We start from the raw sequence: 20,712 nt of genomic DNA, 5'->3' as shown, positions 1-20,712 counted from the left end.
CACTACAGTATAAAACAGGCACATAAAATGGCCTGTTTTAGTAGCATCCAGCAGTACTGTGTGCATGAATAAATTACTAAAGCGCAAAGTATAGGAGGAGGAGGTTTTTATGAAGAGGGACTGAAAATGTCCAAACATCAGTGAGCCAGGTCTCCAAGGGCCAGCTCTCAGAGGTAAGGACAGAATCATGATCTCAGGATGAGGAGAGTTTATTTTTCAAGAAGTACCTTTGTCTGATCTACATATGATGGAAACAAGTCCACTGCTTTAGCAGATAAAAAGAGTCAAAGACAGTACATGTAATAAAGATGCTAACTTTTATGAAAAAATTTAATTTGGGGAAACAGAAAAAAAAACATTTGTCATCTAACTAGGGACAAGTTATTTCTCTACACACGGAAAAATTCACTTGGCTGCACTCTCCAAATAAAAGTAAAAGAGTAAATCCCTGTAATACTTCTCCAGAAGCTGAAGATCTCTTGTTTTCAAATCTGCATCTATCCCCAAACAGAAAGTCATCTTAGTCTATAACCTCACACACACAATAGACACTACTGGTTGCAAAGTATTTCCAAATTATTTAATTACTCTAACAGCAAACATAAAAAATGCATGGAAGCAAAGAGGCATACTGTCATAAACAATGTATTAAATAAGATAAAACACGGTGCACTTCATCACTCTTTATTCATTATGCCACACAGAAAGTGAGGTAGAAAACTGCCATGTGGAGCTGACAGCCACTTTCTTAGGATTACTTAAGCCCATCGAGATGGTACTCACACTCACTGAAAATGTTAATGGTTTACATTCCATCCAAGTAACTTAGTAACTTAATACATGTCAGTACAAAGTCCAAAATATTTGAAGGAATTTTTTAAAAGTCCAGCACTCAATAAGTAAAATTCATGTCTGCCATCCTGTCAAAAATTACCACAGAAAAGGAAAATATGGCCCAACCCAGGAAAAAAAAATCAGTAAGCAGGCCAGAAATTTTGCTCAAACAGAACCTGTAAAGATGAAAACTATATCTGAAATGAAAAACACTCTGGATGGGATTTAAAAGCAGATGAGACACAGCAGAGGAAAAGAACCGTGAACTTGAAGATACAGCAATAGAAATGATCCAAAATGAATCAGAAAAAGATTAAGGAAAACAAAGAAAAAGAACAGAGCATCAGTTATCTGTGGGGCAGTAACAAGCAGTGTAACGTGTGTTATTAGAATCCAAAACAGAAAAAGGGAAGCACTGAAAAGATCTTTTAAGAATTAAGGGCTGAAAATGTTCTAAATTGGAAGGAAACTGTAGTTCACAGATCCAAGGAGCTCCACAAACTCCAAGCAGGACAACCTGAAGAAAACTATCAGTTTTGACTATGCACATCATAATCAAATTGCTGAAAACCAATGATGAAGAGAAAAATCTTAAAAGGAGACAGAGAAAAACAACTCGGCTTGGGAGTCTAAGCTAAGAAGCAATATACAATAGAAGGGTGGGAAGGGAAACCAAGCTAAAAGTTTCTTTTCTTTCTGTAAAAAGAAAAATTTATACACAAAATCTAGGAATATAAACACTAGTGGTAAGTTCAAAAGAACGTGCATCATTTCAATTAAGTAACCCAAACCATCCAAAACCTCATTTTGTATTAGCTCATGTGAGATGAGCTAATGTGGTCAGTTGACTGGTTCAGAATGTTACCATGGATACCAATTATTTTGGATGAGGAAAGTAATACAAGGTTTACATCAATTGCCCTGAAACACTGGCCTGATATGTGCTGAAAAACACACAAATGTGAAATTCCTTTCTAGTGCTAAATTTCTGACAGTCATATAAAACAGTGTCTCACTCTTTTCACATCAAACTTTGCTAAAGTACTATTCACTTGACATAGAATCTGGTCTAACAAAAGTGTGCCCTGAACTCAACCCAAGGGGTTTTGCTGTCATTTCAATGGAAAATGTGTGGAAGACAAGACAAAAATTCAAGTAACTAGGGGTTAAATAGTTCTGCTGTGACACAGTTGGTGAACCACATGGTGCCCAAAATAGCTCATCTATAAAATAATGAAGTTGGATTAGACGAGTTCAAAAACATCTGTGGTTCTGCAAAAGCCCAAACACACCAAACACACACACACACACACACACACACACACACACACACACACACCCTTCTTTAGAAGTTCTTTAGCAAAGTCCCTAGAAATCAATTTTAGGGACACCTGGGTGGCTCAGTCAGTTAAGCTTCCAACTTTGGCTTGGGTCCTGATCTCACGGTTCATGTGTTGGAGCCCCGCGTCAGGCTCTGTGCTGACAGCTCAGGGACTGGAGCCTGCTTCAGATTGTGTCTCCCTCTCTCTCTGCCCCTCCCCTGCTCACACTCTGTCTCTCTCCCCCCCAGAATAATAAATAAACATTAAAAGAAATATATTGAACTTTTTCATTGACTCAGAGTATAGGGTCTTTACAAGCCTACTGAGTCTTGGTTTTCAAGACAGACATTCAAACTTAATTTTTTTTTAACTAAATTCATTTTTTTTTTAACAAAAGCAGATTAAAAAAAAAAAAAAGATTTCCCGTGAAAAGAACTATCCCTCCCAACCAGTCTCAAAGCTCTGGGAAGGCAGGGACCCATCTATTACTGTTTTACCACAGATTCTCCAATGTCTAGGACAGTACCTGGTGCAGATTATGTGCCCAATAACTACCTACTGAATAAATGAACTTGTGAGGCAAAAATAATGTTCTCTTTTGATACTTCAGACTTAATCATCATCTAAAGTCTATTAAAATACAATCCCATTTAATTATTTGAAGAATGTAATTTTTTTTAAAGGCTGCAAGAATTAAATGATTGTTGATTTCTGTGGATGATGTTATTGGGATACTGTAACCCTAGGTGCCAAGGTAACTACCTCCTGTACAGAACAATGGCAATGGTGGATAACGGAGGGAATCGTGGTTTTGGAATCAGATTAACATGGGTTGAAATCCTTATGTCCCCACTCTTAAGAATACAAGCTTTAATCGAATTACTCTAAATTTGCTTACACTTTCATTTATTAGAAGCCTTCTTATCAAATGCCACTGAGACTTGTGGCTAGCCAGTTAATTTTAAAAACACATATCAGGGGTGCCTGGGTGGTTTGGTCGGTTAGGCGTCCGACTTCAGCTCAAGTCATGATCTCACAGTCTGTGGGTTTAAGCCCCACGTGGGGCTCTGTGCTGGCAGCTCAGAGCCTGGAGCCTGCTTCGGATTCTGTGTCTCCCTCTCTCTCTGCCCCTCTCCCACTCGTGCTCTGTCTCTCTCTCTCAAAAATAAATATTAAAAAAAATTTTTTTAAATACATATCAAGAGCATTAAGAATGAAACATGCATGGGGCGCTTGGGTGGCTCAGTCGGCTAAGTGTCCGACTTCAGCTCAGGTCACGATCTCGCAGCCAGTGAGTTCGAGCCCCGCGTCAGACTCTGTGCTGACAGCTCAGAGCCTAGAGCCTGTTTCAGATTCTATGTCTCCCTCTCTCTCTGACCCACCCCGTTCATGCTCTATCTCTCTCTGTCTCAAAAATAAAAATATAAAACGTTAAAAAAAAAAAAAAAAAGAATGAAACATGCAAACTCGAAAACCCGAAACATCTGTGGTGGCTGTGACTTTGGTGGCCTTCCACAAACCTGGCCTCCCAGTATTCACACCCTTCTATAATCACCTCCTCTTGAATCCAGTATGACCTTGTAACCTGCTTTAACTAAAGAGATGCAGTGAAAGTGACACTGGGCCAGTTACACCCTTGTCCTTCAGGGGAGGCTGGCCACAGGTAAGAAGGCCAGCAGCCCTGAGACTTCCGCGGTCTTCAAAGCCCCACCTAGGCAGGTGGACAGGCTGCACGAAGAGCCTAGCTAGGTCAAAGTCTTGTGAGTGTCCAGCTGACAGCCAGCACCAACTTGCTAGCTTGTGAGTGAGGCTATTTTGGACCTTCCAGCTGTCCACTGAACCCAAGCCAAGACCATGAGAAGCAGAAGACCCACTCAGTACCGTAACAGATAAGAAATGGTTTTCATTTTAAGCCATTAAGCTTTGATATGGCTTGTTAAGTTATAAGAGATAACAGACACACATATAAAACTTAAACATCTACTTTCACTTTAAGCCCATGAATGAGATTAAACCCATCACCACTCTGAGGAGGGCCACAGCCTTGCCTTTTAGTGTGGGTCCCTGAGAGAAGTCATGAGTCACACACACCACGACCAAGTGCGGTGTCTGCAATCCACACTCTGGTTCTTTAAAATAGAACAAGAATCTAAAGACTTTCATGGAGCAACTTTTCCCAATTTTCATGATTTTTCTTCCTAAATGTTAACAGTCCTCTCCTTTACCTATTTGATGGCAATTTTCTTTTTGTGACCTATCTTGAGACTTTCCAAAGTATTCCATCTAGAGAGAAACTACAATTCTCTTTTGCATTCACAGTTCACGTTTGTATAAAAGCGTACTAAAAAAAAAAAAAAAAAAAGCGTACTAAATTATGCAATAACAATTAAAACATACAACCGACCTAAACAGATTTAGGAACAAACAAGGAACTCTTGATAAGCATATGTTTCAACTGGTGGAAACAGAAAGTCACGGTCATTCTAGAGTGTAACCTGTTAGTCATCCATGATGCTGCAAGCATCAGTAGATATGTTTCATAGAAGAAATGGAGAAGGTCAGGTCTTGGAAAGGGTTAGGTCACGTATCGATAAGGCTTACCTGACTTAGATCTTCTAGCAAAAGTCTTTTATTTAACTCACAGATTTACACAAAGTATACTTTATCAGTCCTAAACTAACTAGAACAAAAAGAACACTTAAAGATAAAAAAATAAATATACACTCCATATGGATAAGTTCTGCTCATCATTAGAAATAAAAATAGTTATAACCTGTTGAAAAAAGATTTTCAGGGGTGCCTTGGTGGCTCAGTCAGTTGAGCGTCTGACTCTTGATTTCAGTTCAGGTCATGATCTCACAGTTGTGATACTGAGCCTCACATCTGGGCTCCATGCTGGGCGTGCAGCCTGCTTGGGATTCTCTCTCTCTGGCTTCTTCTGCCCTCCCCCTCTCCCCACCACTCTCAAAAAAAAAAAGTATTTTCAGATGAAGTCTTTCAGAAAACAAAGTCTTATAAACAAATATAACAAACTGCTTTAAAGACTTATCTTTCATTTCTGGTTAACCAGAAGACTACTCCAAAAAAGAACCAGAACCAAAAGAAGAGAGAGAGAAAAAAAGATAAAGAAAGAGAAGCTTTAGGTATCTAAATACATATAAGTCATGCTACAGATGAAAAGACAAATGTGATTATTCTCGTTTTTTCTGCAATTTTGCTGCAAGAACTGAGGATAAAAAGAAGAGGGCAAAGAATAAGACATTTTCAGGTGTGCTTTCTTATTTTTACCAGTTCTAACAGCTCCAAAAATGTATGAGCATATCTATCATCTACATCTTTTTCCAAAGCTCTGCAAATCAACACTAGATTGTATGAATATAGATTCGCAAGGAGACAATCAAAATGGAACAAAAACCCTTCTGAGATGCACCGATTTGGGGCCTTCCAGCTGAGTTGTTCAACATGAACAGGAGAAGGATGCCGGCAGCACAGGTGAGAGGATGTCTTTTCAATACAAGACGTGAAAATAAGCAGATCAGTCTTGTTGTGAACGCATCTGATGATGAAATGCCCATGGAAAAGAATTTAAAGAAAGCAACATAAAAGTGCTAATTCATTCAAAAGGAGAACTGCAGGGGTGCCTGGGTAGCTCAGTCAGTTTAGCACCCGACTCTTGGTTTCAGCTCCGATCATGATCTCGTGGTTTGCAGGTTCGAGCCCCACGTCAGACTCGGCGCTGACAGTGTGGAGCCTGCTTAGGACTCTCTCTCTCTCTCTCTCTCCCTCTCTCTCTGCCACATCCCTGCTCATGCTCTCGCTCGCTCAAACTAAATAAACCTAAAAAAATAAATAAAGAGAACTGCAGGCCTGAAGCAGCTTAAGTGGGAAGATGAAAAACTGGATCAATGCTGGAAGGAAGAGCAAACAAAGGGTCTTCTATGCCAAGTGTGCACAAAACATTAAAGAGAAACAAGAAAAATGCTTAAAATTTTAAAGGGAGCCTAAAAAAATTTTTTTAAGGTAGCAATAAGAATTATGATGTCCCTCTACCTACTCTAACAAATGAGAACATTTTTTAAATTCCCTTATTTTAATTTTATTTGTGGAAAAAAACACATTTTCTATCATGAATTACTCCCTGTCATTCTTAGAAATCAAGTAACTGAGGAGCCTCTTTCTGTAGGAAACACATGAGCTGTCTGAATCGCCTTAGCTCAAGTTACCTTTCTAATTCAGATTTTTAAAATAGTTTTAACTATAAATATGCTCTGTGACACACACACACGCACACACACACACACTCAAAAGATGAACCCTAACTCTTGGGGGTAGATAGATCTAGGAAATATGAGTATATGAAATATATTCTCCCAGGGTTTTTAGCGACGTAAACGGCAAAGAAAAGTGAGGAAAGCAATTAGGACAATTTGGACATAACATCCCTCACCTCTGCTTTGACATCAGCTAAGAAAAGCTCATTTATCTAGGGACCAGATCTTGGGTTTCCAGCACCATGCTCCAATAGAAGAACCAGAAGAAATGGCTGAGTTCAGGACTGGGGCAAAGAAGATGTAATACAAGCCTGGAGCACTTTGTAGTGCCAGCAAGTGAGGAAGTGCTCAAAAAACAAACAAACAAACAAACAAACAAACAAACCTATGGGAGTATTTCAGAAGGACACAGAAACAGAGCTCCCGTTGGCCAAAACTGGAAAATTCTGAGCAACAAAATACAGATATAGAATTATACCCATGAATTATATCCAATTATAACCATGAATCCATATTGATATAATTACTAAATAAATAAATGGGAGAAGAGAGAAATCACCTGTACAGACAAAAATCCAAAGAATTTAAGTCTACATTCCCCTCCCAAGGACGGGGAGGTTAACTCCCCACCACTTAGGTAGAATAATGTGTCAACGCTGGCTCACTAGCTGTGACAAATGTAGACAGTAGAAATACTGAAATTCTTTACAGTATCTTTGCAATTGTCTCTAAATCTAAACTATTTTATAATAACCAATTTATTTTACACTTGATTATCTTAATGATGCTGTATGAGACAGTTCCTCGATGATGCTGAATAAATTTGGTGTTACTGTACCAAGTACAAAAGATAAGAACCAGGACTAAATGGAAAATGTAGTATTATGAAATTAAGCAATTCTTTATCAACAGAACTGATGATTGTGATTGTAAAAAAATTTCAAACGATAAGGAAAGAAATGCCCTTTAAAACAGTGACTTCCAAAATTGGGATATGCATCAGATTTCTATTTATGTTTTTAATCAGCTGTATAATTCGTTACACAGTAATGAATGATTTCCATTCTAACAGTATAATTGCCTCCATTAGGTACTGAATTCTGACCATCTGCCAGGCACTATGCTAACCATCATATGTAATTTCACCTAATCCTTGCCAGAGCTTATGGAGCCATTGCAGAAAGGCTTCTTTGCCCAGAAGGCCACTTCTCATTGATTATGAGAAGCGCTCGTCATCAAATACCCATTACATACTAGGTAGTCAGTTAGGCACTCTACAAATGTTATCTTATTTCACCTTCCCGACAACCCCCGCAGGTACTACTGCGATCCCTAAGCTGCAAAGGCAACTTGTGTGCTCAGCTGGAAAGGACCTGAGCCAGAACTGGAGTCCTGGCCTAACCCCATGGCCCAGGGCCCCTGCACCCCAGCCTGGTTGCTGGGACGTCTGCCCTCTCCCGGTGGCAGACACGGAGGAATACTCCCCCTGTGGAAGGAGGCCCCTACGGGCTGGAGAAAGAACGTGAGAACAGTTCGGAGATGTAGTACTCAGCCGAGCTGCAGGACTCGTATCTTTGCTGATGCCTTTTAACCACTCCACGTCGAAATTTCCTCACCTATAAAGGCGTTAGCCTGGCTAAGATACTGAGTCTCAATTCGGCTGGGGACCACAGTGTGACTACAATTTAAGTGAAAAAACAAAACGAAACAGAATAGTGAGGGCTTTGCTTGCCCTACCTCTTTCTGCGTATAAAAGAAAAGGTCTAAGTCAAATCCTCTCCCCTTCAGGTAGCTGCTTACCTTCCCTACCAAGTCCAAGAATTACACCCTGTCTTCCCTTAATTTACTGTCCTCTAATAGAGCACTCCTCAGATCAGGCTAGTGTTTCCACTCGTTTTGTGTAAATCTGCGTGTGTTTATACCTAAAACAGAGCTTGAAACTACCCCCTAGAAGGACAGAAAAGCAAGCCTTTTAAATCAGAGAACGATAATTTGAAATTAACAATTAACTTTTTTTTCATTGAGAACAGGATTTTGTGTAAGAGAGGAGACAGAGGGCAATATAAAAATTTTAAGGTGTATTATCTTATTCACTTCCGTTTTTTTGTTTCTTGGGTCTTTGTTGTAGTGACTGGTTTATTTAGAGCTGAAAACACACATTAACTGTCCCATGCTTCCCTGTGTGTGTAGCTGCGTCAGCGACACTATTAGCTCCTCCAGGACGTTAACTGTGCCATTCGTTCAACAGTGGCCCTACCGGACAAGCGCTGTGCTAAGAGTTGAGGAAGAACACACGACTCAACGAGAGCGTCACCATTCCTGCCCTCCTGCAGCTTCCAATCTACAGAAAGAACTAGATACTTAGCACGTGAGTGCGCACACACCAGTGTTTTCAGTGCGGTCCCCCAGTACACGGTAAACGACTGCTGGCGGACGGGGTCCAGCCCCGAGAACTGGGACAATTCCCAGCGATGATAAAGCAGACTTCTTTAAGAAGCAACATTTCAACCGAGATTCGAAAGCTCCGAAGGCCCCGACTGGACGAAGGAGAGGAGGAGCAGCTGAGAGGGAGGAGCACGGGGCTCAGGAGGAACCGAAAGGCCGTGACGACCAGGCGCAGAGCGGGCAGAGTGAACGAGAGCCCCCGCAGGCGCAGGCGGCCGTCGGATTATGTCCTTCGTCCTAACAGGAACATGTAGCCACGCGGGCGCTAAAGCAGGGAGGACATGAGCAAACCCACCTCCCTAAGCATCTCCCGCCCCACTGTGCTCTACTAGACAGACGTACAGATACGCACCATTTTCTGGCACTATGTCGACTTCTTCACACACAAGGCTTCTCAACTATTCCATCACAAAGTCAACCTAAAGGGTTATTCTGTCTATGCTATTTCAACAAGCAAGACCGTTCCCCGGCTGGGAGCCCAAAGAGGAAAGAGAACTGCTCACCTGAGAGGAACGATGCCTTTAGGGATCATGAAATCCTTAGAAATGGCCCCTTAACAACCAAGAAGTAAAACACTACCCGACACCAAAGACATAATTAAAGATATATACACGTACACAAAGCTGTCTCGTGAAAAATATAATTTTCTTCTAATTAAAAACTATGTAAACTAGGAAAAAATGTAAATGGGTCTAAAACAATTTTAGAAGAAAAAAATAAAAGCTCCCATTTTTAATTATATAGCTTTCTTCACTCAAGAGAACATAATTGGTAACTGTGGTTGAATACATAAGGCCAACGTGAAATTTACTGGAAATGTAGAGCCTAGAAGTCTTGTTTGTGCCAAAAATAAACACCACCTACGGTTTCAGAAAAGAATGTCTCACAGTATACACTTATTGCAACATGTACAAAAAATATAGGGAACGCAAAAAGAGTTAACGTATCAAAACTATATTTTTGTTTAATTTTTTTCTAACGTTTATTATTAAGAGGCAGAGAGAAACAGACCATGAGCATGGGAGGGCCAGAGAGAGGGGGAGACACAGAATCCAAAGCAGGCTCCAGGCACTGAGCTGTCAGCAAAGAGCCTGACGCAGGGCTCAAACTCACAAACTACAAGATCATGACCTGAGCCCAAGTTGGACACTTAACTGACTGAGCCACCCAGGTGCCCCTTTTTAATTTTTATTTGAGAGAGACACAGAGAGAGAGAGTGAGCACTTGCTAGCAGGGCAGAAGGGCAGAGGGAAAGAGAAACATTCCTAAGCAGGCTCCACACTCAGCACAGAGCCCAATGTAGGGCTCGATCCCACATTGAGGTCAGGGATTATGACGTGAGCCGAAATCAAGAGCTGGATGCTTAACCAGTTGTGTCGCTCAGGCACCCCAAAACTATATTACCTTATAGCTCAATCATCAGACCACGAATTCCCTGAAACTGAATGCAAATTTTTATTACGTGCATTTTTCAGAGGAGTCAAGAGTCTACGGTTTTGATCAGATTCTCAAATACAATCTATGACCCAAAAAAGGTAAAGAAGCAATGACCTAGAGAATATTTACCACATATTTAGCAGAGTTCTCTTTTCAAAATACCTCATCCTGACATGTACTAGACACTCAGAGGATGAGGTTTCAGAGGCATAACTAATTCAAAATCAATACTCAAGCTACAAGGGCACAGCCACACTAGCCAAGAACAGAGGAAAACCCCCTCCCAACCACAAATACTGGCTTCACACAAAACTGACTTAAAACTCACCTAATGGTCATGAAGTAAACCAAATAAGAAAATCATTTTCAATCTTTGGTGACACGCTGTTGTTTTAGGTTTAGGATGATATGAACCTCCACACTCCCTGCAAAAGTGGTTAATTAAAATAACATTTAATTTTGTAACACAGTTAATTTAAGAATAAGTAAATCCTAGAGGAGAACTAGAGAACTACAGAAGAACAAGAGATTTAAGCAGTGATTTTTCCAGTGATGGTTGCCTTTGTGTTTATCCTTCCTGGGCCTCATCAAATTTTTTAAATCTATGGGTTTATAGTGCTCATCAAATTTGAAACATTTACAGTCATTATTTCTTAATCTTTTCCCTGTTTTCCCCCTTTCTTTCCTCTTTTAGGAACTTCAATTACACAATGCTGACTGCTTGATACATCCTCATGTGTCACTGTTGTTCTCTACATTTTTTCTGGTCTTTGTTCTCTCTGTACTACATCTTACAACACTGACATTGCTAGGCCCACAAGTTCAGTAATTTTTTTTCTATAGGGTCTGTTCTGTTGAAAATCCCACCTGGTGTATTTGTAATTTCAGATACTCTATTTTTCATCTCTTGAAGTTCCATGTGGTCTTTTTTATCTATTTATTTTTCTCCAATGTTCGTTCATGTTTTCCTTTAAACAGCTGAATTGTAACCACATTAACAATTCCTTCTTCTACTTCTATCATTTTTGAAATTTCTGGGATTGTTTCTGTTGATTGTTTCTCTAGGTCGAGGGTCATCTTTTCGGGCTTATTGACATGTCTAGTAATTTTTGGTCACATGTTAGACATTATAATTTTATGCAACTGACTATCTGAATTTTGTTATCTTCCTTTAAAGGCCATTTGGCATTTTCTTTCTTTTTTTTTTTCACAAGCTGTTATTTCTAATTCCACTTTATCCTGTCAAGGTTTGTTTTCAAGCTTGGGTAGGCTAATTCCAGACATGCTTTTACTCTAGGACTCTACTACTAAGATGTGAATCTTCCATATCTTTATTGCATGTCCCAGTGACCAACAAACAAGAACTTTCCACTTTGACCACTGGAAATTCAAATACCTCCAAGTCCCATGTGAACTCTGGGCACCTTTTGGCTCACAGTTCTCCAGTGGCTCTTTGCTTAACCTTGTAGAGTTTCTACTCTACACAAGTGCATCTTGTATTCAAACACTCAAAGAAGTCCTTGGTAGATTTCTGGAGTTCTTTTTCTATATCATTCCTTTCTCTACAGAACTCTGCCCTCAACTTCCAACCACTTCAGTCTCCCTGAACTCCAATCTGCCTCCTCAATTCAAGAAGACTACTCTGCTTTGCTGCGGATATTCCTGCCTGCACCACAGTCTGGAATGGTTTGCGGGCAGAAAACCAGGGTAATTACAGGGCTCTCTTCATTTGTTTCCCTTGTCTCAGGGAGAACAATCCTGTATAGTCCATTATCCAGTGTCTGAAAACAGTTGTTCTGTATTTACATTTATCCAAAGTATGATAGGAATAGTTTATTATATACCACTAAAAGGCAGTATATGTATAAATTTTTATTTTAAAAATTGCTCTGTGGATTATTTAGTGTTAAAACAAAATGGTACTCTATCTACTCTGTTTTACATATAAGGAAAGCCATACTTAACTTTCAAAGTGACTAATTTCACAACATAGCTAACTATTTTATGATAGGATCATACAGCAGTTACTTTAGGAAACAAAGAAGAGGGAAAATTTTGTTTAAAAACAAAGAAATTAATATAAGAAGGGAAACATTTCATTTTATTGGTTAAAATATTTACAAATAGCCAAATCCAACCCATTTATTTTGTAGCAATTAAAACACTTTGTTTGTGTCCCAGTTTCTATAATTTACATAAGATCAGAAAGACTCTTTGTAAACCTAATTGTAGAAGGGAAGATAAAAGATCTAAAACAAGATTTAGCACACAAAACTGATATCACTTAAATATACGAATATTTTTTAAATGACATACTTTTCAACTATAGATGGCACCAGAACACCAAACAAACACATAGCATTTTTGGCAGTTTCTCATGTCTGCTTGTCAGAAAAACTATAAGTAGTTCTATTACTCTAATTTCTACTGCTGAGGGGAAAAAAATCATTAACAGAAAAAAAATGCCCCTAAATTTTTCTGACTTAGCTACAATCATCCAAACAAAATTTCTAATATATTAAGACAAGAAGCCACTCGATTTCTTTTTTTTTATAATTTTTTTAACATTTATTTATTTTTGAGAGAGAGAAAGAGACAGAGTGTGAGCAGGGTAGGGGCAGAGAGAGGGAGACACACAGAATCTGAAGCAGGTTCCAGGCTCTGAGCTGTCAGCACAGAGCCCAATGCAGGGCTCAAACCCACGAACCATGAGACCACAACCTGAGCTGAAGTTGGACACTTAACCGACTAAGCCACCCAGACGCCCCAAGAAGCCACTCAATTTCTGAAAATTTATATTTAAATAAACAAGTATATCCCTCTTCTACAAGAATAACTTTAACTATACTGAGTCTCAATACTTCCTTACAGCTTGATATTGTGTTGGTTAATCACTACTACTTTTGTTGATGTTTTTTTCATCTATGATTCTTTCCTCAGTGCCTACAGGAGCTTTAATAAAGCAACATACTCCCATGATATATTGCATTACTAGAAACTTTTATTAACAGAGATAGAAATAATAAGGAACTGAGGTATCTTACAAAATATACTGAAAAAGTGTTGGCTACAGTTGGAAAATTCTTTTTAAAGAATCAATTTACCGCTTAAATTGAAGCTGAATTAGTTACTTTAAAGCATCCTTGCAATAAATACTTACTAATAGTTACTATATCCTAAACATTATTCTAGGCACAGGGATACAAGGGGTTAGAAGATAAAGGTAACCGAAACAATCCCATAAAGACTACTGTTGAAGGACTCACCTTCCCGATTTCCTGTTGCAATTACTACAAAAGTAACAATAATTAAGACAGTGTGGTCAATGGAACAGAACTGAGTGTCCAGATATAAACTTAACGGACTTTTGACAAAAGTGCCTAGACCTTCAATGGGGAAAGAAGAGTCGTTTCAGCAAATGGTGCTCGGATAAACAGATAACCACATACAAAAGAACGAAGATGCACCCTTAACTCACACTATATACAAAAATCAACTCAAAATGCATCAAAGATCTAAATGTAAGAGCTAAAATTATAAAACTCTTACCCAAAAACTGGGGTAAATTTGTAGGACCTCAGATTTGGCAATGGATCCTTAGATATGGACTCAAAAGCATGAGCAACAAAGGAAAAAATAAATAAATTAGACTTCATCAAAATTTAAAATGTTTGTGCATCAAAAGGCACTATCAAGAAAGTGAATAAGATAATCCACAGAACGAGAGAAAATATTTGCTAATCATATATCTGATAAGGGACACATCAAGAATATACAAAGAACTCTTATAACTCAGTAATAAAAAGACAGAGAACCCAATTTAAAAACGGAGATAGGCTCTGACTAGACACTTCTCTAAAGAAGATACGTAAATGGCTAACAAGCATCTGAAAAGATGCTCACCACCATTAGGAAAATGTAAATCAAAACCAAAAGATGGCATTGGATACCCAATAGGATAGTTATAATCAACAAGTTAGATAATTACAAGTGTGGGCCAGGAGGTGAAGAAATCAGAACTCTTGTAAGCTGCTGGTGGGAATGTTAAATGGTGCAGTCACACTGGAAAACATACGATGGAACAGTTGCAATCCTAAGTATTTACCCAAGAAAAATGAAAACACGTGTCCACACAAACACTTGTGCATGAATGTTTATAGCAGCATTACTCATAATGCCAAAAGGTGGAAACAACTCAATGATAATCAAATGATGAATGGATAAACAAAATATATTAAATCCTTTAAAACGAATATTATTCAGCCGTATAAAGGAATTAAGACTGATACATGGCATATCATGGATGAAACTTGAAAACATTATGCTATGGGAAAGAAGTCAATCACAAAAGACCACATGTTGTATCCTTCAATTTATATAAAATGTTTAGAACAGTCAAATATCCAGAGACAGAAAGCAGATTAATGGTTACTTAGGGTTGAAGGGCATGGGGATTTGAGGGTGGCAATAGCTAAAGGGTGTAGAGTTTCTTTTTGAGGTGATTCAAATGCTCTAAAATTGAGTGTGGTAGTGGTTACATATACACTCACAGATGTATTAAACCGTGAAAGTATTAAACCAGTTGATCTGGACACTTCAGACAGGTGAATTATATGGTATATGAATTATATCTCAATAAAGCTACTTTATTTCTTTTGCTTTTTTTTTCCCCTTGGGGTTGGGGGGAACACCTGGATGTGAATGAGAGACTTCCTGATGCACAGAAAGCTATTTAAAAACCAAAACAAACAATAAAAGCAAGATCCCTACTCCTATAGTTCTCTTATGCTCCACGTAAATTACAATTCTGACTACTTTCTGATAACTTAGATGTGCAATGCTTTCGATAGTCCAGAATTCAAATATATGTACACTAAGGTTAGCACAAGCTTTTAGCACCTTAATACCAAGAAAGTCTACCTCACCTGTTCATTTCTTAAAGAAACTGAATAGTAATAAATTTGGAAAACTGTATGGTACAGATCTCCACATACCAAATTAACTCATTTAATCACTTATTCAAATTCTGAAAAAAAAAATGAAAAAGCACTAGCAAACTAGCAGGATCTGAGAGGAAGGCAATCGAATATTTCTACTAAAACAAGGGAAACTGGGATATTACGACAGGTTCTACATTAACTCTCACTCAAATACCATTTCCAGGAACAAAGCTCTTACCAGGCCTGTAACATATAGTACCAGTGATGCAAAAAGCAGTAGAAATATGAGCCTAAAAGAAAGGGCACTCCTGTGTCTTTTTATTAGTTCACTAGTTCTCAGAAAATGAGTGCATACAGAGAATCCAGAGGAAAAGGTGCCAAGAACCAGTGAAATTTACTGAAGTGGTTATCAGTGATAATTCATTGAATTAACTCTTATTCATTCCATCGACAGTTAGGACCTACTATGTGCACAACTTACTGCAAGAAGGTTTCCAATGATGTAAAAATACATAAAGCCCATATTATAAGCTCCTTTACAGCTTGCATGTAGCCTACAGTAATCCTCCAGAAAATATCACAGAAAATGATATTTATGTTATAAATACTTATTTATATATTACAAATATTTATGTTATGTTATAAATATTTACAAATAAATAAATATTTGTTATTTTTCCAGAAAATGGGTCTAAAATTATTTTCCCTTAATTTCATGTGTTGGACTCTCTAGCTTTAATAAATGGAAGAAAACTAAAAGACTTAACTATGTGGGGGCACCTGGGTGGCTCCGTCGGTTAAGCATCAACTTCGGCTCAGGTCATGATCTCACAGTTTGTGAGTTTGAGCCTCACGCCGGGCTCTGTGCTGGCAGCCAGGAGTCTGGAGTCTGCTTCGGATTCTGTGACTCCCTCTCTCTCTGCCCCTCCCCGGCTCAGACTCTGTCTCTGTCTCTCTCAAAAATAAATAAAATGTTAAAAAAAATAAAAATAAATAAACATTAAAAAAATTTTTTTAGGATTTAACTGTGTGAGCATTTAAAACGCTAATATATTTTTAAAAAACTAAGCCATATTAAAAGCTAAAATGGAGAAAAAGAACACATTGTCCTGAATTTATAAAAGGCTCACTAAATCTGGCAAGAAAAACCCTAAGACATCAACAGGAAAATAAGCAAAGAATGCAAAAAGATAATTCACAAAACAAATTTAAATAGCAATAAAACATGAAAACAGTTCCACCTACACCAGTAACCAGACACTCGAATTAAAACCAGATAACCCCTTCTGACCTATTAAATTAGTAAAGGCTTCTTATAATACTCAGAGCTACAGAGGGCAAAGTACAGTAAGTACTATTTGTGGCCCACTGTACATTTGTACAATCTTCCCAAAAGCAAATGTTTAACAACAGATATTAAAAATCTTAAAAGTGTTCAAAAGACTCCTTTTGAATCCTACATTCAGAAGTTAATTTTACAAGAGCACCCCGATTGCAGTCCTATCTAAAACAGAAACTGGTAATAACTTAAATAGGTTATGGTATAACCATAAAAAGGAGTATGATGGAGCCAATTAAAAACGATGTTTTAATATTTTTACTGACATGGCAATCGCTCACAATACATTCAGATAACATAACATGCCCACCTCAGCCTAAAGAGACCTCTTCCCATTCCCGCATAATGCATTTGGCAATTAATCATTCTTGCGGTATTCTTGCTAAAACAAGCTATTGCTTAGATCCTTCACCATGTCCTTTCACATTTATGCCTAAGGACATAGCACATAAGATAGAGAACCACAGACTCTGAAGCATAACAAATACAGATGAGTTCCAGCTCCAGGTATTCTCACCTAATCTGTCTCTTAAAGTCTCATTTTCCTCATCTGAAAAATGCACATCTATTTTACAAGCTTGTTGTCATCGTTACGTAAAACAGCAGGTTATAGCACTCAAATGATGGCACACAAGTAGATGCAGGTGTAAATTTATCACCTTTTCTGCACCAGACTATGAGTTATCAAATTTCCATTATTTTATCTCTTCTCCTTAACTAGATTATAAATTCCCTGAAGGCAAGGCACATTTTACATTATGCTTATTATGTAATAAAACTACTCTCTGTCTGGGGGAGTGTGGGGATATTCACAAGTGGAGTGCCTTCGGGAAGGACTCCAGTGGAAAAGGCAGGAAGGAGCAGCTGACACCCAGGAAACAATCTAGGAAAGGCGAGAAGCTGAGGAAGAACACAGCGCACTGAGGAACTGGGAAGATGGTCAGTGTGAATGCAGATTCTGAATTCTAAGAGGCAAGGAGTTCAGCGGGTCTATTTGGCCTGGACCGCCAGCGTCAGCCTGAAATTTGGCTGCTGCTGAAGGGCAAATGTGTGTGGGGACGCACCGTAAGGTCTCTTCACCAGTGGGATTAACTGAAATTTGTGGCCTCCCTGATTCTAGCTCAACCTGAAGGTGGGGAGATTTGTAACTCACAAAGCTCCCTGGGGCTAATCAAGGCCCGTAGAGGGCCTGGTCATCAGGTCAAGGCATGTCTTCATTTTATCCACCACTAGCCGCCCCATGGTCTGGCCTATCACTGCCTGACACTTAATTCATGAGCCGGGCTCAAGGGAGATTAATAAACGGTACAGGATATTTAATAGTTAAAACGGGATGAGGACACAAACTACTACTGACTACCTGTCACTACAGTTAAGGTGGGGTTCTTAAATCTACTGCACAGAGTCAGGCCAGCCAGTCTCCCTTTTTAGAAATCATTCCTCAATACGCACATACTCCTTTTGGTTTCCTGTTCAGTAACCTCTGGATATTCAAAGAGCCAAGCAAAACTCTTTTACAAAGTAAAAACTCAGCTCTGAAGTTGAACTTCATGGCAGACGTTTCTGATATTTCCAGAAGAATTTCTCCCCAATTTACTTCCGACATCCTACTTCATCAGATAAGTGAGTGTAATCAAACAACTTCTAAATTATTTATTTTAGTTCAAGACATGATTTCCAAAATTAAGTGTGTGACTGGGGGCGGGGGAAGAGGTGTTGAAAGGCAACCAAACAATAAGAGGTTGCCACCATTTTGCTTTGCCAAGTAAAAGATACAGAAAATACATAAAATCTACTGCCACCATCATCTCCAAAAACATACAATTTAGCCTGGAAAATAAGTGTAATTTTATAGAAAAACATCACCACCCTGTCATTTTATCAATTCACTGCAGGCTGATAATTTGAGCACCTGTTTGGGAACCTCTCGCTAAAGGAGTTTATTTGACATATGCTGCCAAAGAAACTTTCCTTAAAAGCATTTTCCTTTATAATTCTTCGTAAGACTTTCCTTGTACAAAACTGTTGGGACAGTGACTGCTCCTGTGAGTCAGGAAGCGTGTTGGTACCCATCTCTCCCCACTCGTTTGTGCCCCCCCCCACCCCCGCCAATGCTCTCACCCTTCTCTTTGGGGCTCTCCTCACTTACTCCCCGACAAGCACTCCTGGAATCACACACCCACGAGGTGTCTAAGCAAAGTCACCAGAATGTCAGTTCTCACTCTGACAGCTGCCTTAGGATCCTCCAAGGAGCATCCGCTCCAAACACCCCAAGGAGTAAGAGGCACAAAAAGCATAATCAAAGCCACACCAAAGGACAACCTCATAGCCTTCGATGAACATAACTCAAAAGTTCCAGAGCAGTCAAAGTTGCACAAAATGCTTTGTATCAGACACCCATATGTGGCAAGATAAGTTCTCTTCGAAACTGTCCAAATATTTAAACTGTTAGTGGTTGAGTACTTAACAAGGATTAAAAACAGCCATACAGCAAAGTGATTAACGGTATGATCCTAAGCCTAGACTGAATAGTATCGTCAAGCTTATCTACTCTACCTAAAAGAAAATAAAGGGGTAGGCAATTATACGATTAGATGGGCTAAGGTCTAAGGAGAAAAAAGAAATGTAATAGATCAAAATGACTTTTATTTAAAGCTGCCTATTTGAAAAAACTAATACATATTGGTTTAACCTAAGAAAGGTAAAAAAAAAAAAAGCCTACAATAAAGATAACTTCTAATCGAATGTTACTTGAGTCTAGTTATCAAATACTACTTGAGACTGTTTACTATGCAACTACTTTCAGAAATGTTTTCATAACTGGTCACAAACCAAAAAGTACCATAAGGACAGTATTATCCTGTATCAGGATACAGTCTTATGAGGTCCCAATACAACCACATACAAATGTATTCATTCATTTACCAAACATATCCTGGGCATCTCATGTAGTTGACATAGAACTAGACAGTTCAGGGATAAAAAGAATGTCTAAGATGATAGTTACTACCCTCAAGTAGTTCACAGTCAAAAAAACGATATATGAATAATTTTTAAGACACAAAAGGAAGAAACGTAAGTAACCAATAGACATAGTTAAACCTCACAAGTAATCAAAACACTAACAAAGACTTAAAAATAATCACTGTAGGGGCGCCTGGTGGTGGCTCAGTTGGTTAAGTGTCGACTTTGGCTCAGGTCATGATCCCACGGTTTTTGAGTTTGGGCCTGCGTCGGGCTCCGTGCTGACAGCTCAGAGCCTGGAGCCTGCTTCAGATTCTATATCTCCCTCTCTCTCTGTCCCTCTCCCAAATGCACTCTGTCTCTCTCAAAAATGAATAAACATTAAAAAAAAAATTTTTTTTTAATGATCATTGTAATGGCAAGACAAAGCTCACATGTTCCTAGTGAAAATTAACACAAATTTTATTTTTATTTATTTTGAGAAAAATAGAAAGCAAGCAGGGGAGAGGCAGAGGGAGAGAGGGAGACATTCTGTGCTAACAGCTAACAGTGCACAGCCTGATGCAGGGCTCAAGCCCACAAACTGTGAGATCATGATCTGAGCCAAAATCAAGAGTCGGACGTTTAACTGACCGAGCCACCCAGGCACCCCTGAACACAAGTTTTCTGAAGAGCATTTGGCAATATACATCAAAGATCTCTAGGGGCGCCTGGGTGGCACAGTCGGTTAAGCGTCCGACTTCAGCCAGGTCACGATCTCGCGGTCCGTGAGTTCGAGCCCCGCGTCAGGCTCTGGGCTGATGGCTCGGAGCCTGGAGCCTGTTTCCGATTCTGTGTTTCCCTCTCTCTCTGTCCCTCCCCCGTTCATGCTCTGTCTCTCTCTGTCCCCAAAAAAAATAAAATAAAACGTTGAAAAAAAAAATTAAAAAAAAAAAAAAAGATCTTTAAAATTATACAAACCTTAAAAGATGGAAGCAACCCAAGTGTTCACGGACAGATGAATGGACAAACGAAATGTGGTATATACACACAAGGGAATATTATTCAGCCTTAATAAGGAAGTTCTGACATGCTGCGACACGGATGACGCTCGAGGACGTTATGCTAAGTGAAATAATCTAGTCACAAAAAAGTCAAATGCTGTATGACTGCACTTACAT

At 38.9% G+C, this 20,712-nt stretch overlaps 1 protein-coding gene across 10 annotated transcripts in view; it reads right to left on the bottom strand.

Moving 5' to 3' along the window:
* Positions 1 to 20,712, bottom strand: part of MAP3K4 (mitogen-activated protein kinase kinase kinase 4) — a 113,711-nt gene that overhangs the window by 76,809 nt on the left and 16,190 nt on the right. Inside the window, exon 1 of one of the 10 annotated variants that reach the window (XM_047857818.1) lies at positions 10,638 to 10,702. The exons of the other annotated variants lie outside the window; for them this stretch is intronic. Within the exon in view, the coding sequence (XP_047713774.1) occupies positions 10,638 to 10,648 (11 nt within the window). The 5' untranslated portion in view covers positions 10,649 to 10,702. Of the gene's footprint in view, positions 1 to 10,637; positions 10,703 to 20,712 lie in introns of those variants that run through there. 10 annotated transcript variants of the gene reach the window in all.

The sequence above is a fragment of the Prionailurus viverrinus genome, chromosome B2 (assembly GCF_022837055.1).
Source record: "Prionailurus viverrinus isolate Anna chromosome B2, UM_Priviv_1.0, whole genome shotgun sequence".
NCBI lineage: Eukaryota > Metazoa > Chordata > Mammalia > Carnivora > Felidae > Prionailurus > Prionailurus viverrinus.
Note: the sequence above shows the minus strand (reverse complement) of the source record. Positions and strands in the feature narration are given on the sequence as shown.